Below are 15405 nucleotides of genomic sequence, written 5' to 3' on the forward strand. Positions count from 1 at the left end.
GTCCCTCCACTGTGAGAGTGTACCAAAGTGTACTGATAGCTGAAGTGAGAGTGTGTGTGTCCATGTGTCAAGTCAAGTGGCTTTATTGTTATTTCAACCATATGCAGCTAGTACAGTACACAGTGAAACGAAATAACATTTGTCCAGGATCATGGTGCTGTGTAAAACAACACAGAACTACATGAGACTACACATTACTACATAAATTGCTCGTGCAAACGTGTGCAAACAACACAAGAGAGTACAATAACTACTAAAACAGGACAATATGCACAGTACGAGGCAGTGCAGTGCCGACCAGTACACAGTTCTATAAACGTAACATACTATGACATAGTATTCAGCAGATAAGCTTATACTATATGCACAGAAAGTAGGGACGCTGCTGGGCGTTTTTGGTTATGGAGCTGCTGTTGAGGTACCAGGTGAGGTTCTCCGCCAGGTGAACACCAAAGAATTTGGTGCTCTTGATGATCTCCCCAGAGGAGCAATCGATATTCAGAAGAGAGTAGTCGCTCCGTGCTCAACAACCAGTCAACAACCATCTCTTTTGGTTTGTCCACGTTCAGAGACAGGTTGTTGGCTCTGCACCAGTCTGTTAGCCACTGCATCTCCTCCCTGTATGCTAACTCGCTGGTCTTGCTAATGAGACCCACCACGGTCATGTCATCAGCGAACTTGGTGATGGGATTCGAGCTGTGCATTGCTACATGGTCACGAGTGTGTGTGTGGGTGGGCTAACGTGAGAGAGAGTCCAGCTGAGGTTTTGTGTGTGTGTCTGTGTGTGTGTGTGTAAGTTATTGCTCCTAGTGGTATATGCCTTTATATAGTATTTTTTTTAACAGAACATGGTTAAATTCTCAAATCTGATTGATCAGAAGGTGTTGATTAATTTTCTATAACAGCAGCTATAGTTCAATTCATTTATTGTAATACATTATTGTTTCTAATACGTTGTTGTTTATACAGTAGGTTAGTCTGAAAGGTAAACGTTTATTTATCATTTATGGAAGGACTGTCCAGTGTCTTTGTAAGAGCTTTGTAATTGTCAGTAAGTTTTCTACCATGGGAGAGTTTTTTTGTCTTACTAACGTCAAGAGAGAGGGAAAAAAAGAAGCTGTTGAGGGAGCAACTGTATATAGCCGCTATAGTGCAATTAAAAAGAGGAACTAACTTGTGTCAACGATGTTCAATAAAATTAATCATAAACAGATAAAACATATGTAACATACGTAATTGTTCTTGTTGACAAATTGCTTTGATGTAAGAGGAATAAAACACTTCAGGAAATGCTGTTTTAAGAAAAGAATTCAATTTTGGTGTGATAACGCTAACTCCACGTCAGGCTGCGTCACACCACCCTGCTGTTGATTGTTTTCCTATAACAACACTCCCCCGAGTGTTTTATTAATTACATATTATATGATGAATGGATGGAAGGCAGTAAGACATTTTGGTGTATAAAGCTTATGAAATCTCTCGTGTCTGCTTTTTTTCTTTCCCTGCATGACTTCTGGCTGTATATTATTGCATGTCTGTTAGATGTTCTTTCACTCTATTTGGAATGAAATCAGATTAGACAGCTAAAATACTGTATGTTACAAAGTGCCCAATTTAATCTGATTATACATGCTTTGATCTGTGCTGAAATTGGCTCTGTGAGCTGATCATACAACGAGAGGTCTTAACTATTACCCCCCTCAGTGACCTAGCTTCCATCAGCTTTTGTCTTGCCCAATTGCAACAAATGTCAGAAGTTTCACCCACCCATCCATTCATCTAGTCACTCAGCTATCCATCCATCCATCTATCCATCCCCCCATATACCCAACACATACAAGTTTCACTTAGTGAAATCTGTTCTCAGAGTGGAAAATGGTCACCTAACTAGACCTATCATGGTTCCCTCTTCCCTGAGAACACATTCTAATAACTAAAACTCCTATTTGCACCATCCATCCATCCATCCATTCATCCAACCATCTATCCATCCACCTCTGTATTACTATCCAAATCGGTCTGCAGCTTGACTTGAAGTTTGTCTTTCTTCAGCTGGACCTGAACACATTTCACCACTCTTTCAAATTTATCACATCTCATGAACGACTTCTGATGAACTCCTTTGAAAAAAGTCTTCAGGACCCCACAAGTCAAGTCACCATGATTTACTAAAAACAAAGCAGACTTTTGTTCTGTTTTTCTATCCTCTTTGTCTTACTCACATGGTCTGTGCGAGTGGTCTGTGCAATAAACATGCAAGTAGGCTCGTATTCCTCCTTTTTGCTGTGCTCCTGTAGTAATCCCTCGCTCCTTCTTCACCACTTTCCCCTGAGTGCTGTAGTTATGCTATAATTATGGATGTCAGTGACTGTGTGTAAGCAATTGATCTAGCCAGGGTTGCATTGTTATCTTCTTACTTCCATATGTTTCCTTAGAGTTTAGCTGTTGGTGATTTCTCTCAGCCTCCTCTAAGAGAAATTCAAGTAGGAGCAACCCTGCAGAGACCAGCTCCACAACAGCTGACCTTAACACTGCTCCCATCTCAGTGGTATGATGATCCCTGGCATCTGTCCCAGCTGATTGTATCCATGTGTGTGCTTTTATATACATGAAGTAATCAAAAAAAAAAAGATAGTTGATAGTGACATGTCTGAAAGATACAGCATATGGATATAATTTAGTTTTGTCAGTATTGTCCTTATTCTTTTATTCCTCCTGTGTCTCAGGATTGACGGATTTCTGAGATTTACTCAGATTCCTCTGTCTCTGTGGGTGTTAACTGGGAATGAGATCGCAAACCCGTATGGGTCCATGTACAGATTTTCAATCATGGATTCAGACAGGGTGATAGAGAGAACATGTTCAAAATGTAATGAATGAAACACCACAGTGTGTGCTGTTATAGGATAATAATCATTGATGGGATGGTGTGATGCGGCCCAACATGAAGCAGAGTTACCATTACCACCCCACAGTGTTGCATTCCTCTTATACCACACCGATTTGCCAATGCTAAATTTTTATTCATTAAAGAATGACACAAGAAAGGATTGATCATAAGATCAGCTTCATTTTTCAATTAAAGTGTATGATTGATTATGCTATATTAACCTGGTTTTGCTAACAGTATCTTAAAGTCTCTTTTGAGTAATAAAATTCTGTTTGACATTTTTTAAATATTGCATCAAAAAAGCAAATATCGGAATAAATATTTAAAAAAAAAAATAACGACACATCATTCATCATCATCACTTTTTATCTATTTATAGTTAATTTTAATGTTGTGAAACATCCACAAAAAAGTTAGTTCCCCTTATCACTTATATTATAGCATCCATAGACAGTTGTTTCCTGATATTGGAGAATCCTTCCAAAAATCCTAAATAAAGGTCTCTGTACAGAAAATTTCACTATATCAAGAAATATATGTGTTTTTTTTTTTTTTTTAAATCTATTTATGTAGAATGTCCACCATACATGTAAGTTCTTACTATAGAAATGATAATGTATTGGAATGAGCATTAATATAAACCTGTGATTTGAATTACAGCTGGTGCTGCTGTTATACAAAATGAATCAACACCTCAGTCGAGAATTAAACAACGCTGTAGTATAGAGACTAATAACAATCACCATGAATTTCTTGATGTTTACTTTTTTAATAAGTGTATATGGTCAACTCCAAAATTATTGTCAAATTATGGGCAACAGCAGCTATTAGAAATAATCATTACAATCCATCCATTTTCTGTACCACTTATGCTAAGCAGGGTCGCAGGGAGCCTGGGGCCTATCCAAGGGGACTCGGGGTACAAGGTGTGGGGCACCCTGGACGGGTGTCACACACACACTATGGACAATTTAGAGATGCTAATCAGCCTACAACGCATGTCTTTGGACTGGGGGAGGAAGCCAGAGTACCTGGAGGAATCCCCTGAAACACATGGAAGCTCTGCTCACACAGGGTGGATGTGAGAATTGAACCCCCAAACCCTGGAGGTACAAGGCAAATGTGCTAACCACTAAGTCACTGTGCCCCCAATAATCATTACACACAGTGAATAAAGTTGTTCATTAAACTGTTGGTGTAAACAATTTAATGGACAACTTTATTCATTTGTTCCATGTGTTCCATGTGTTTCGGGGGATTCCACCAGGTACTCTGGCTTCCTCCCCCAGATCAAAGACATGCGGTGTAGGCTGGTTAGCATCTCTATGTTGTATTGTCCATATTGTGACTGTGTGTGATTGTGCCCTGAGATGGGTTGGCACCCTGTACAGGGTGTCCACCGCCTTGTACCCCAAGTCCCCTTGGAAAGGCTCCAGGCTCCCTGTTACCATCTCCTCTAAAAATCTTTCTAAACTATTTTCTCTCCAGAAGGAAAAAAAATGGCAAAACTATGCATGCTCCTGAGGTTTTTTCAAAATAAATGCAAACACATTCTCGTGTTTGAAGAAATCAGATTGCTTATATCTCCAGAACATCCCTCTTTGTCGATAAAACATTTAAAAACCAAAAGTGCCAAAAGTCTGGAACAATGAAAACCTGCCAGGAACAGGCTGAGCGGTGTTATTCTCTCCAGGAAATATTAGTAATGAGGTGCCAATAATTTTGAAACTAATGTTTTGAAGGGGAATGTTTTCTCAAGAAAACATTTCATGTCTGAAAAAATATAGTGTGAAAAAATGCAACTGTAGTGTGTCCCAAAGGATTTAAGCTCAAAATATCACTTGAATATAATTTTATTGGTTTGAATCCATGGTTAATGGATCCCATGCTTTTGATTTCTTCATCTCTATTTTCCTTTTGTTCTTACCAATCCTTTTATTTTCAGCACTTCCACTCTTGTACTCTTTCGTCTACAGACAAATTTTGACCATTTCTGCCTTGTCGTTCTTGATCCACCAAGAGCATTCTCAAAACTAGACAGTGTCCAGTGTCTCAACCAAACAAAACACGGCTAGTCCAATTACAATGAAATCGAATCCCCTTTGTCTACCTCGCTGCTCTCTCTCTCTATAAAGTGACCTGACATGTTTTAACTCATTGCCATTTTCTCCAGCTGCTCTCTTTTAGAAGGCAAAGTGGCTTACCTCTGTAGAGTCTGGATTAACTTTAATCCTAGACTCAATACACCGTTCTATCAGATCACAGGCTTGAGTTTTTATCTAATCCTATTTTCTAAAGGATTACATGGGATTCACTTTGTGAGGCCACATCACTCTTTGACCACAAATGGACCAAAATGGCAGCTGTGCACCTGCTCCAATCAGCTAGTGTGATTTCCTCAGTGCTAATCTTTGTTTGGGATGTTGGAGGCCACTTGCTCACCTGTAATTTAATCTTGGGCAGTGTAAAGAAAAATATGAAGCTAATCAAATGGTGTTTTTTTTTTATTTACTGTAATCTAGCTAATTAAATTGATCAAGTTTATGACTTTATTCCACAATCACCTGGCAGTTTAACAAAACTGAATTACGTGAGCAGTTACAATTCATTTAACAGTAAAAATAATAAGAAAAAACCTCAAACACAATAAAGAAAAGTCAGCTCCAAGCAGCAATTGGTGGGTCCAAGCACCAAGGGTGTAGCTATGTCTTTTTCATGAGCCAGTATTGGCTGATGATGTTATTATGCCACGTCACTGAACATACACATGAACTTTGAGCGACATTGCACAATGTACAGTGGAATTAGGCCAAATTTCCTGTTTGTACAGCATGTCATGTTAATTGATTTCATCTCCATGGCAACACCTTTTGAAATATCAAAAAATCCTTGACAATTTAGCATCATGGATATCTTGGCTCATGCTGAGCAAATTTGGTAGGAAATTGACCCCTCTAGTAGGAGTATGAACAAAGAGTAATGTGACTGGTTTTGGGGTAATGTTGCAGTGTGCTAAGTAACATATCTTAGCTATTACTGTAAATATATAAAATGACTTTTCTCCACTCGTGCCTGGATCATTATTTCAATTTATTTGGAGTTAGAAATGGGATTAAGTGGTGGACGGAAAATTATTTGCTAATATACAAAATACTTGATCCTTCTTGATTCTTTGTCTGCTTTAGGCCCAATGCTTTCTAATCTCTTGTGTGTTGCTTTCATTTCTTTCATCCCACAGCAGCCACTGATCGAGGTTTTGTCCTTTAAACAAGCTTATTATAGCACAGGTGGACTTTTCTCTGAAAGCTCTCTTGAAGAATGGACTCTGAGGGATAAGGGCTGGCTGGAGGGCTATTGAGGAGTGTTGAGGGTTTTATTCAGGCTGTTCCTGAAGTAGGTGCCACTGTGGCAACTGATCTAATGGAGGATATGGGAGGGTGATCTATCGGCGCGGCTTAGGCCCACGCTTTGATCACTGGAGATTACAGTACTGTAATAGACATGAGTAGGTACCATATGCACACACGCATATGCACAAAGGAAATCTTTTTAATTTAGCTTTTCTCTAGTTATATATGTATTCTATCATCTGACATTTTATGAGGGTGTTTTTATGTTTTTATGTATTAAGCGTATTAACTATATTTAACTATATAACTATATAACTATATATATATAACTATATATATATATATATATATATATATATATATATATATATATATATATATATATATATATATAGCTACGATTCCCAGTTACCCATTATTATTATATTCCTTATTATAATTTTATCCTAATTACTTTTTGATGCTATTACATTCTACCGTATTCTCTAACCTAATCCACTTAATGGTTACTTTATAATTATTTTTAAACTAATTTCTACTTAATGTCCAGTGTGAGATGTGTCACATTTATTTCTGATCCACATTTCAGTCGTTTCCTGGGGTCCAGTATTCTCACTTTCTCAGTCTAGGGCACTTTCTCAGTCTTACTGGCTCTCCCTGTACGTAATTCAGCTGAATGAACCTGACCTCCTTTTCTCGCAGAGTGACACATGGGGAGAAGAAGAAAGAAAAATGATCCATCTCTAAATGTCCTGTAATTACAAACGTTTTTCTTTGGCGTGAGGGTGCGAGGTTTCTGGGCGGGTGCGCAGAAGAAAAGCGCCGATCAGTTTCCGCCGCCCGAGTACGCTGATTTATGCGGCCCTGCGCCGAATCAAAAAGCCCGGCCGTGTTTGTGCGGATACACTGACCGCAGGTATGAACAAGAAAATCCCTGTTAAGTTGTCTTGTGGCACTTTGTTGAGAGCAGCGGCGGCTCGATGGGGAATGTGACGCGGCCGTGTGAAGCCTCTGTGTAAAGCGCAGTGGGTGAAGGCAGAGTGGGTAGTGGGGTAAGAGGGGGATCGGTTCTCAGTAGAACCAGACCTGATGGCTCCCACTGGGGCCTGTGGAGGTCACATCGGCCTCCTCGATACTCTTCAGTTAGTTTGACCTCTGACCCCAGATGGCTGGCAAGGCTGTAGAGGGGCAGGCAGTGGTGTTAACCTGCTTTGATTTAGTACAGAAGAAGAGAGAAGGAGAGAGAACCCTAGAGTGGGAAAATACACACGGAAAAATCAACCTCACTGAGTTTACTTTCACTAGGATGCCTGTGTTTTATTATCTTCAGTCCTTTGAGTTTGCTTCATCTCCCTTCTCATGCAGTTCCCACAGTGTCTTTTCTGTCTCGCTTGCAGGACTGTGGCCTGGTGGTCAGACCTGATCAACCCTGTGGCCTGGAGCCTGTTTCTGAGCTTAAATCGTCTCAGCCTTGCTCTTCAGGAGATGAACCTGGTGAGTTGAGGCAACTTTCTGTGACAGAATACACTGTAGTACATGACTCCCTTTGGTAATTGTTGATCTACAGTCCTATCGTAGCAATGCGCACATCTATAACTCAAATGTGGATAAACCAGGTGGTGCATATCTCTGCTTTCCTAGAGATATGATCTTGGTGTATTTCCTTCCTCCAAAATGATGTATGAGTTTGACCCTGGGGCACGTTTGTGGAAGATAATTCTAGTTATGTTTGCAGACTGAACATACAGTATGTATAGTATCCTCAAGTGTAACCTGTTCTGTGCTAACCAAATGTTTAATATAAAAATATTGGTTATGTACACTCAGATGAAAGAGTAATAATAGTTTATAATCCAAAGGCACTATTCAAATAAAAATGAATTGAATAATAACAGAACCCCACCCCCACCCTGTGGAAAGTTAATTATTTTTCTATAACAGCAGTTCCTGCCATGTTTTACTCCTCTTATAGCACAGCAATTTGCCAAAGCTAAATTACACATTGTGTCTGTTATCTGTTTACAGTTACATTTAATGTTGTGGAACATTGCGGAACATTCTTGCGAAAAAAGTTAGTTCCTGTTATCACTTATGTTACAGCAGCTATAAACAGTTGTTCCCTCACTTTCTCTTTAAGTTAGTTAGACAGAAAAAAATGCAGCCTGTTACTGAGAAACAAGCTTGTTACTAACTGCAAAGGGCGAAGTCTTTCCCATGGTGTAAAACTTACAGCTTTACCTCTGACACTGGAGACTCCTTCCAAAAATGTTAAATAAAATCTCCTTACAGAAAACTTCACCAAGTCCCTGTTCAAGTAGTTGTTATTATATTATTAAAAAATAATGTATAAGAGGGTAGTGCATTAAACCTGTGATTTGAATTACAGTCTGCAAGTACTGTTAAGCAGCACCTTCTGACCAATCAGATTCAAGCTCTGAATAATAATAATAAAAAAAATTTAAAAAAAAGACTGGTTTTGTTGTAGAACTTCGCACAAATGAATAATATTGATTAGGTTAGATTTTGAGTTAATGTGCAGTAGAATTACATTGAAGAATATTTGTTATATCAAAAAAAGAAATTTCTCTTCAGATGGGGTACCAACTTCTCAAAACTCTTTACGAAGTGCATTTTCAATGTATTTTTAACATCAGTGTAATATCGTGTAATGTCAACACAGGGGAATATTAGGAATTATTAGGGGAAAAAAATGTCGTCCTTAATCAGTTACATTTTTGTGTGTTTTTGTGTAAATGAGAGATTACTTAACCCTTAAATCACTGATTGGTGACTGTGACCAGTCTAGGGATCTGGTGAAACTGTAAAAACAAATGTCCCACAGACAGTCAGGAGGGGGATTTTAAGCTGGTGTGTGAGATGATGCATTATTACACTTAAAGAGTAAATGTCATCATACTCTTTGGTTGGAGATATCCTTAATTATCAGCTTGCTCTCGTCCAGTCATGATGATTAATGCAGTTTTTTTTTTTCAGTTGAACCAAGATTTACAACCCCTTTTCTATTCCAAATGAATCCCATATGCTTTTATCTAAAACATGACCCTGCACATTAAAGCGCAGTAGTTTTATCCATCTCAAGGCTTACTAAGACATTGCTTACATACCAGAACTCGAGTTTATAATGATGATTAATTTATCCACAGGTAGATGACTAATCATGACCAGCTGCATGAATGAAAGATATATTGTTTAAATGGAAATCTACTGATATGGATCAGATTGTAAAAATCTACATGGTTGTGTACAGGGCACTGGGTGGTGCCATGCCTAAGCTGCTCAGACAACAGGACCTGTGATTGGCGGGAGGTTGCCTGGCAACCGGACAGCTGTTACTACCCTGTATTGGAGCAGCCACAGCTGCAGCGGTGCATGATGGACAAGAAGGTAAGAGGATAAGTAATGCCATCACTTCATTCTCTTAACTGAAATCAGTAATAACACCTCAATATAAGGCTCACATGGTATTAACTCATAACTAATACTGGATGTGTATATCAGTAATGAATACAGCAGCTATTCAGTGACACACACATGATTTTTTTACCTGTTTTTTAGCATATTTATTTACCTGTATGAACACACTTTTGTATAGTAACAATTTATTTTTGGGTAAAAATGCAAATTAACATAAACAAAAATTTTATTGGATTAAAATATGTACTGGATTTTTAACAATGAATTTAAGCATAACATATAGAATATTTTTGTTTGTATGTTTGTTTATTTATTTAGCCAAAACACAACTTATCCATATTGACATTGGATTAAAATGTCTAATTGATTATTCAACAATTTAACAATAAATTCAGATATATGAACAACACATCATAATATCAACATATATATAATGTTCATTTAAATTTAATAATTAAAATAATAAATAAATGAATAATATCAATAATGTTTCTGCATTAAGTACATTTAGAAGATTGTTGATATGGTGATCTGTAAGAAATGGTTTATTTAACAATGTTTAACATGTTTATAGGTGTTAGAACATAAGTGATAACAGGAACTGTGGTACTTATTTTGTGGACATTCCACAACATTAAATGCAACTATTAATGGATAAAAAGGATGACATATTATTCTTCAATTAATAAAATTAAATCTATCTGTTTGCAAATAAAACACTTTAGGACATGCTGGTATTGGAAAATAATCAGCTTTGGTGTTGTAACAGTAACTCTGCTTCATCACATCACTCCAGCATTGATTAATTTCTTATAACAGCACACCCTAATTTTAGTGTTTTATTCTTTAGATAAATATTAACTCTTAACTGTATGTGTTTAGTACATATTAAGGCTAAGCCTGGTAGAAAGTCAGTAAGGAACTTATACACTGAAAAAAAGGTTTTCAATATTAAAGAAGACATAAAAATATGAAGCATGGATATTCAGAGAGATTTTCATCTTATATGTGAGTTTCTCAAATTAAAAGTGTTTATATTAATATACAGAAACAGTAGTTATTAAGGAGGAACAGGTAACAGCTACAATATAAGGAAAAAGTATGAGAACATAACACATTTTTTAAAAAAGCACTAATGAGGTCCTAATGTTGACTGCTGTATTCACTACTTATAGACTTAATTAGCTATAATTAAGCTATAATTGATATGAAGTGGTACCAAATACCAAATATTTACATTTCCACAATGGCTTATACAGCCTAATATAAGCAATGTAGCTTTAAGTGTGTTTTCTCAGTCAGTTACACAAGCGTGTGTAAAAAGTTAGCAGATGACATGAATGGTGCTTCACTAATGGATAGCTTTAAGAACAGTGTTATCCTGAACATCTCTGGAGGCCAGATTGAAGAAGAAGTGAATGATTTAGTAGGAGGGTCAAAAGAAGAATTGAGACGTCTGTCTCCCTCTTTCCTTCTCTTCTGCTATAGGTATAGCTGCTTTACTTTCCATGCTGATGTAGGGCAAGTTAATCTCCTCCACACGTTATCTGGATGTAGATGGAGAGAAGAATCTCTCCACATCCATCTTTTAGAAGATCTCTCATAAATGATTACATTAAAAGCAGTGCAGGTTCAGACCTCTGAGACAAAGCCTGTATCCTGATTCTCTACATGCACATTAAAGGCTCTCGGCTCCTCAGCAGGACTTTTCCTCCTCCGCTTCCTGATTTAAGAGGCACAAGATCAGCTGTGACACACACGTCCTCGGTTAAAGAGCTCTCAGGGTCTTGGAGATGAATAGTCCACAGAATGTTATTGGCTCATTGGGGCTAGCTCATGATTTCTTTAAAAAGCAGTCTGAGCTAGAAAGATGAATAATTAGCTTTTGGCTAGAATTTGGGTTTTCTGGTTAAATATTTTAACTATTTAGGAAAACATATATATTTTACAAAAATGGTGCGTGAAAAAAGTTTTCCTATGCCAACATACATAATGTACTTTTTAACCAATACAGTATTTAAAATAAAATAATGAATTAATAGATAAGTAAATAAATAAATAACTGTTATCAAAAAATAAACAAATAAAATCAACCAATTATATAATATTTGAGTTTCTTTGACTGTTTGTTTGTTTGTTTGTTTGTTTATATTCTTAGTCGAAAAAAAAAAAGAAATTGTTTTAAAGTGTTGTATATTTGTCATGTGATCAAATAACATTGTGAATATTTATTTATTTATTTATTTATTGATTGATTGAAAGAGTGATGGAAAGTGTCTGTGGATCTGTCATTGGTATGTACCAAATGGTCTCCATTTAAATTTGAAAACTTGAATAAAAAAAAAAAAATAAAAAAAAGACAAAAAAATATTTCATGGCTTGGAGCTTTAGCTTGGCAGAAGAACCTTTTTCTTTTAATGAGTAACAGTTGTGTGTTTGAGACGGCGGATTGATTAGTTAGATGAATCTGTGCATTGTTCTGAGTGTTTGTAGTGTGTGTTGTATGACCATGACCATGGATACAACACTTAGTAGAAATTTGAGCTGGTCTTCATCACACACATGTGTATCTTTTGTGATTAATGCTGGCATTCGTCATTCCAGCTTGTCCACCACGGACATGTGAACTGCCGCTGAGAGGCTGTGATCTCCACCAGCTTGTGGAAAACCCTTACAATGCCACACTTGTTTACTCGCTCCCTCCTTCTCTTTTTCCTTTCATTCATCCCTCACTTCCTTTATTCACGGCAGCAGGCTGAGAGAGGGAGGACCGGAGGGGAGAAGTGGCAGAAGTGTGTGTTGGCTTGAATTTCTCAGTTTGATCTGGACTGTTTGTCTCCGATGCCATGGTGATTGTGTGTGTATGTGTGTGTGTGTGTGTGTGTGTGTGTGTGTGTGTGTGTGTTGACTCTGGTCTGGCACACACTGTTCCTGCCAAGCTGACTTGAGTGTAACTGTGTGCACATCCATCACACTATCATGATGCAAGTCTGTCTCACAAGTCAATTCCACATATTTGTTACAATTTTCTGAAATTTTTACCCTTAATATGATGAAAGGCAGCATTGATAATTAATAAATCTAGTGGAAAGCCTTCCCAGAATGCCATGCCTTCGGAATGGGATGTTCAGCAAGCACTTATTGATGCTATGGTCAGCTGTCCACATACCATATAGTGTATAAAGTGTGATGTGTTGTTCATTAACTAAGAAAAAAATTGGCGATGGAGTTCAGATGTTTCAGTTCAGGATGAGCTGTTATTGAAAAATAATTTAAACATATTTTAAATGTATATTCATGGAATTGCAAGTGCCCTTAGACTTCCATTATAGCTAAGTTTTAAGTAATCAGGTTTTCTATTCTTATTCTCTGTACAGGAAAATGTATAAAAAAATTATTGTAATCTCTCTTGTAATTTTCCTGTAAATTCTCTTACAATCACACTACAAATGGACAGAGATTATGCTGAAAAACACTGGACTGCTCCTTTAATGAGGCAGCGAATAAATTGGCAAAAACATTCTGGAGAGTAAAGCATGAAGACATTTTTTGCATTACTAAATAAATGTTATAAATTATTCTAACTCCTAAGGTGTCTTTTATAACTATAGGGATACATCTATAAAATAATACTAATAAAAAGGCTGAGCTGATGTTTCTATCACCTGTGGTGTGATTGTGTGATTTCTGTTCTCCCTCAGGTCCTGTTCATTGGTGACTCTACTAACCGGGGGATGATGTACTACCTGATGGAGCGAGTAAACACTACACTGGAGGATTGGGACAAGGCTCACGACACCATCATCTACCACAATCTGAACCAGGGCAGAACGCTCATCAGCTACTCCTACTACCCCCAGTTCTGGCTACACAAGAACCAGAGACCCACCTTCCAGCAAGCACTGGAACAGCTCATAGAAAGGTATGTGTGTGTGTGTGTGTGTGTGTGTGTGTGTGTGTGTGTGTGTGTGTGTGTGAATGTTTATGTATGTGAGAGAAATAACATTTGTCCAAATACTTTACATTGTGCAATATCTTACATAACCAGTGCAAAATTGTGTAAAGTGCATGTAAAACATGGACCATAAACTAAATTTAAATGCTCTTATGCTCTGGTTTTTTAAAACATATGCAAAATTCATAACACCACCATAAAAAATAATCAAAACAGATTTATTAACAGGTTTTTCAAATGATGTTTTGTACGTTTGTCTTAATGAACTTGCAGTCTGGGTGTCTATGCAAATCGAGTGGTGATTCAGTGTGTAGATTAATACAACCGATGAGCAGGTACTAACTGATGAGCAGGTACTAACTGATGAGCAGGTACTAACTGATGGTAACGCATTTCTGCCATTTGAAGAAAAAATACAAAACAATTACAAAGTAGTAATCATGGGAAGTTTTTTTTAAAAAAAATTTTGGTTTAAAACTTTCTTTATATTATTACTTATAATATGAATAAATTATTTTTTTGTCAATTACTATACATACCTCTTGCAAGAACTTTGTGTTCATGTACCTCATGCAAAACTCTCATTTGCATGTTGTTTTCTCCACCTTTACTGTATTTAACTTCATTTGTTTAGATGATAAATTTAGGATCATGGTAGATTTTTCATCAGTTTTCGTAAATTAGTTTCTCATTTACATACTTCTACCTGTTTTTTTCCCATTAATTATAGTTTTTCAGTCAGTTGTCTAAATGAATGTATGTACCTGCTGAGCTTAATATGTAAGGAATAAAACACTCAGGAAAAGAATTAACAGCGGAGGGGTGTGATGTGGCCTGACACAAAGAGGAGTACTGTTCTCACCCTAACAGCAAGTTCTGGTTTATTCCTCTTTTACCACAGAAATTTGCCAACAAATTTCTTTTTATTTTTTAAAAAAAGATACTTATACATTTTATCTGTTTAATGCTGCATTTAACATCGAAACAAGTTAGTTTCAGGTTACAGCAGCTATAAACAGTCATTCCTTCACTTTCAAGTTAATAAATTTGCCATGTTACCAATAAACTGGAAGAAACGGCCAAGTCCTTTATCCTGAAAACATTTCCCTGATGGAAAACTCACGTACTCTTATAAATTGCTGACACTGGAGACTCCTTCCATTAATGCTAATTAAACACAACCGTACAGAAAACTCCACCTTTTGCAGTTTTCTTTGATAATAAGAGCACATTTTAAAAATAAGTTTATTTTAACCCTTCAATTATGTGGAGTGTCCACCATCCAAGTTCCTATGAATTAGCTGTTACTATAGAAACAAAACCATTATAATGACAACATTAATATAAACCTGTGATTTTAATTACTACAGTTAGAGCTGCTGAATTGAGAACACAACAGTGCTGTGGTATGAAGTGAAACTAAACACTGCTTTGTTTTATTTGTCAAATTAATTGGGTTTATGGTTCTGTGGGTAATAATAGAAAGGTGGGTAAGTCTGAACACAACATACAGTATAACAGTATAAGCAATATAAGAAAATCAGAATGGTTTGTGTGTGTGTGTGTGTGTGATGTTTGTGGGCTGTAAGTTGTGAATGTGTCAGTTTGGTTAAAAGGCTATATGAGTGTAAGCATGTGTCATATGTGATGTGAGCTGTGTAAGTAATCAGGAAGGATATTGGGGTGTGTAAAAGATTACTGCTGCTGAACTCTTCTAGCTACAGATGTGGGCACTGAGGAGGGGAAAGATATGCAGCACAGATGCTATGAATGAC

The 15405-nt window shown here is 37.0% G+C and overlaps 1 protein-coding gene across 3 annotated transcripts in view; it reads left to right on the forward strand.

Annotated features, from left to right (window-relative positions):
* cped1 (cadherin-like and PC-esterase domain containing 1) overlaps nt 1–15405 on the forward strand; it is a 69032-nt gene that overhangs the window by 48850 nt on the left and 4777 nt on the right. For all 3 annotated transcript variants that reach the window (XM_053241686.1, XM_026922684.3, XM_026922685.3), the window contains exons 15-17: nt 7638–7734; nt 9509–9645; nt 13377–13597. In XM_053241686.1, the coding sequence (XP_053097661.1) occupies nt 7638–7734; nt 9509–9645; nt 13377–13597 (455 nt within the window). The remainder of the gene's footprint in view (nt 1–7637; nt 7735–9508; nt 9646–13376; nt 13598–15405) is intronic.

This window comes from Pangasianodon hypophthalmus, chromosome 18 (assembly GCF_027358585.1).
Source record: "Pangasianodon hypophthalmus isolate fPanHyp1 chromosome 18, fPanHyp1.pri, whole genome shotgun sequence".
NCBI classification, from domain to species: Eukaryota; Metazoa; Chordata; class Actinopteri; order Siluriformes; family Pangasiidae; genus Pangasianodon; species Pangasianodon hypophthalmus.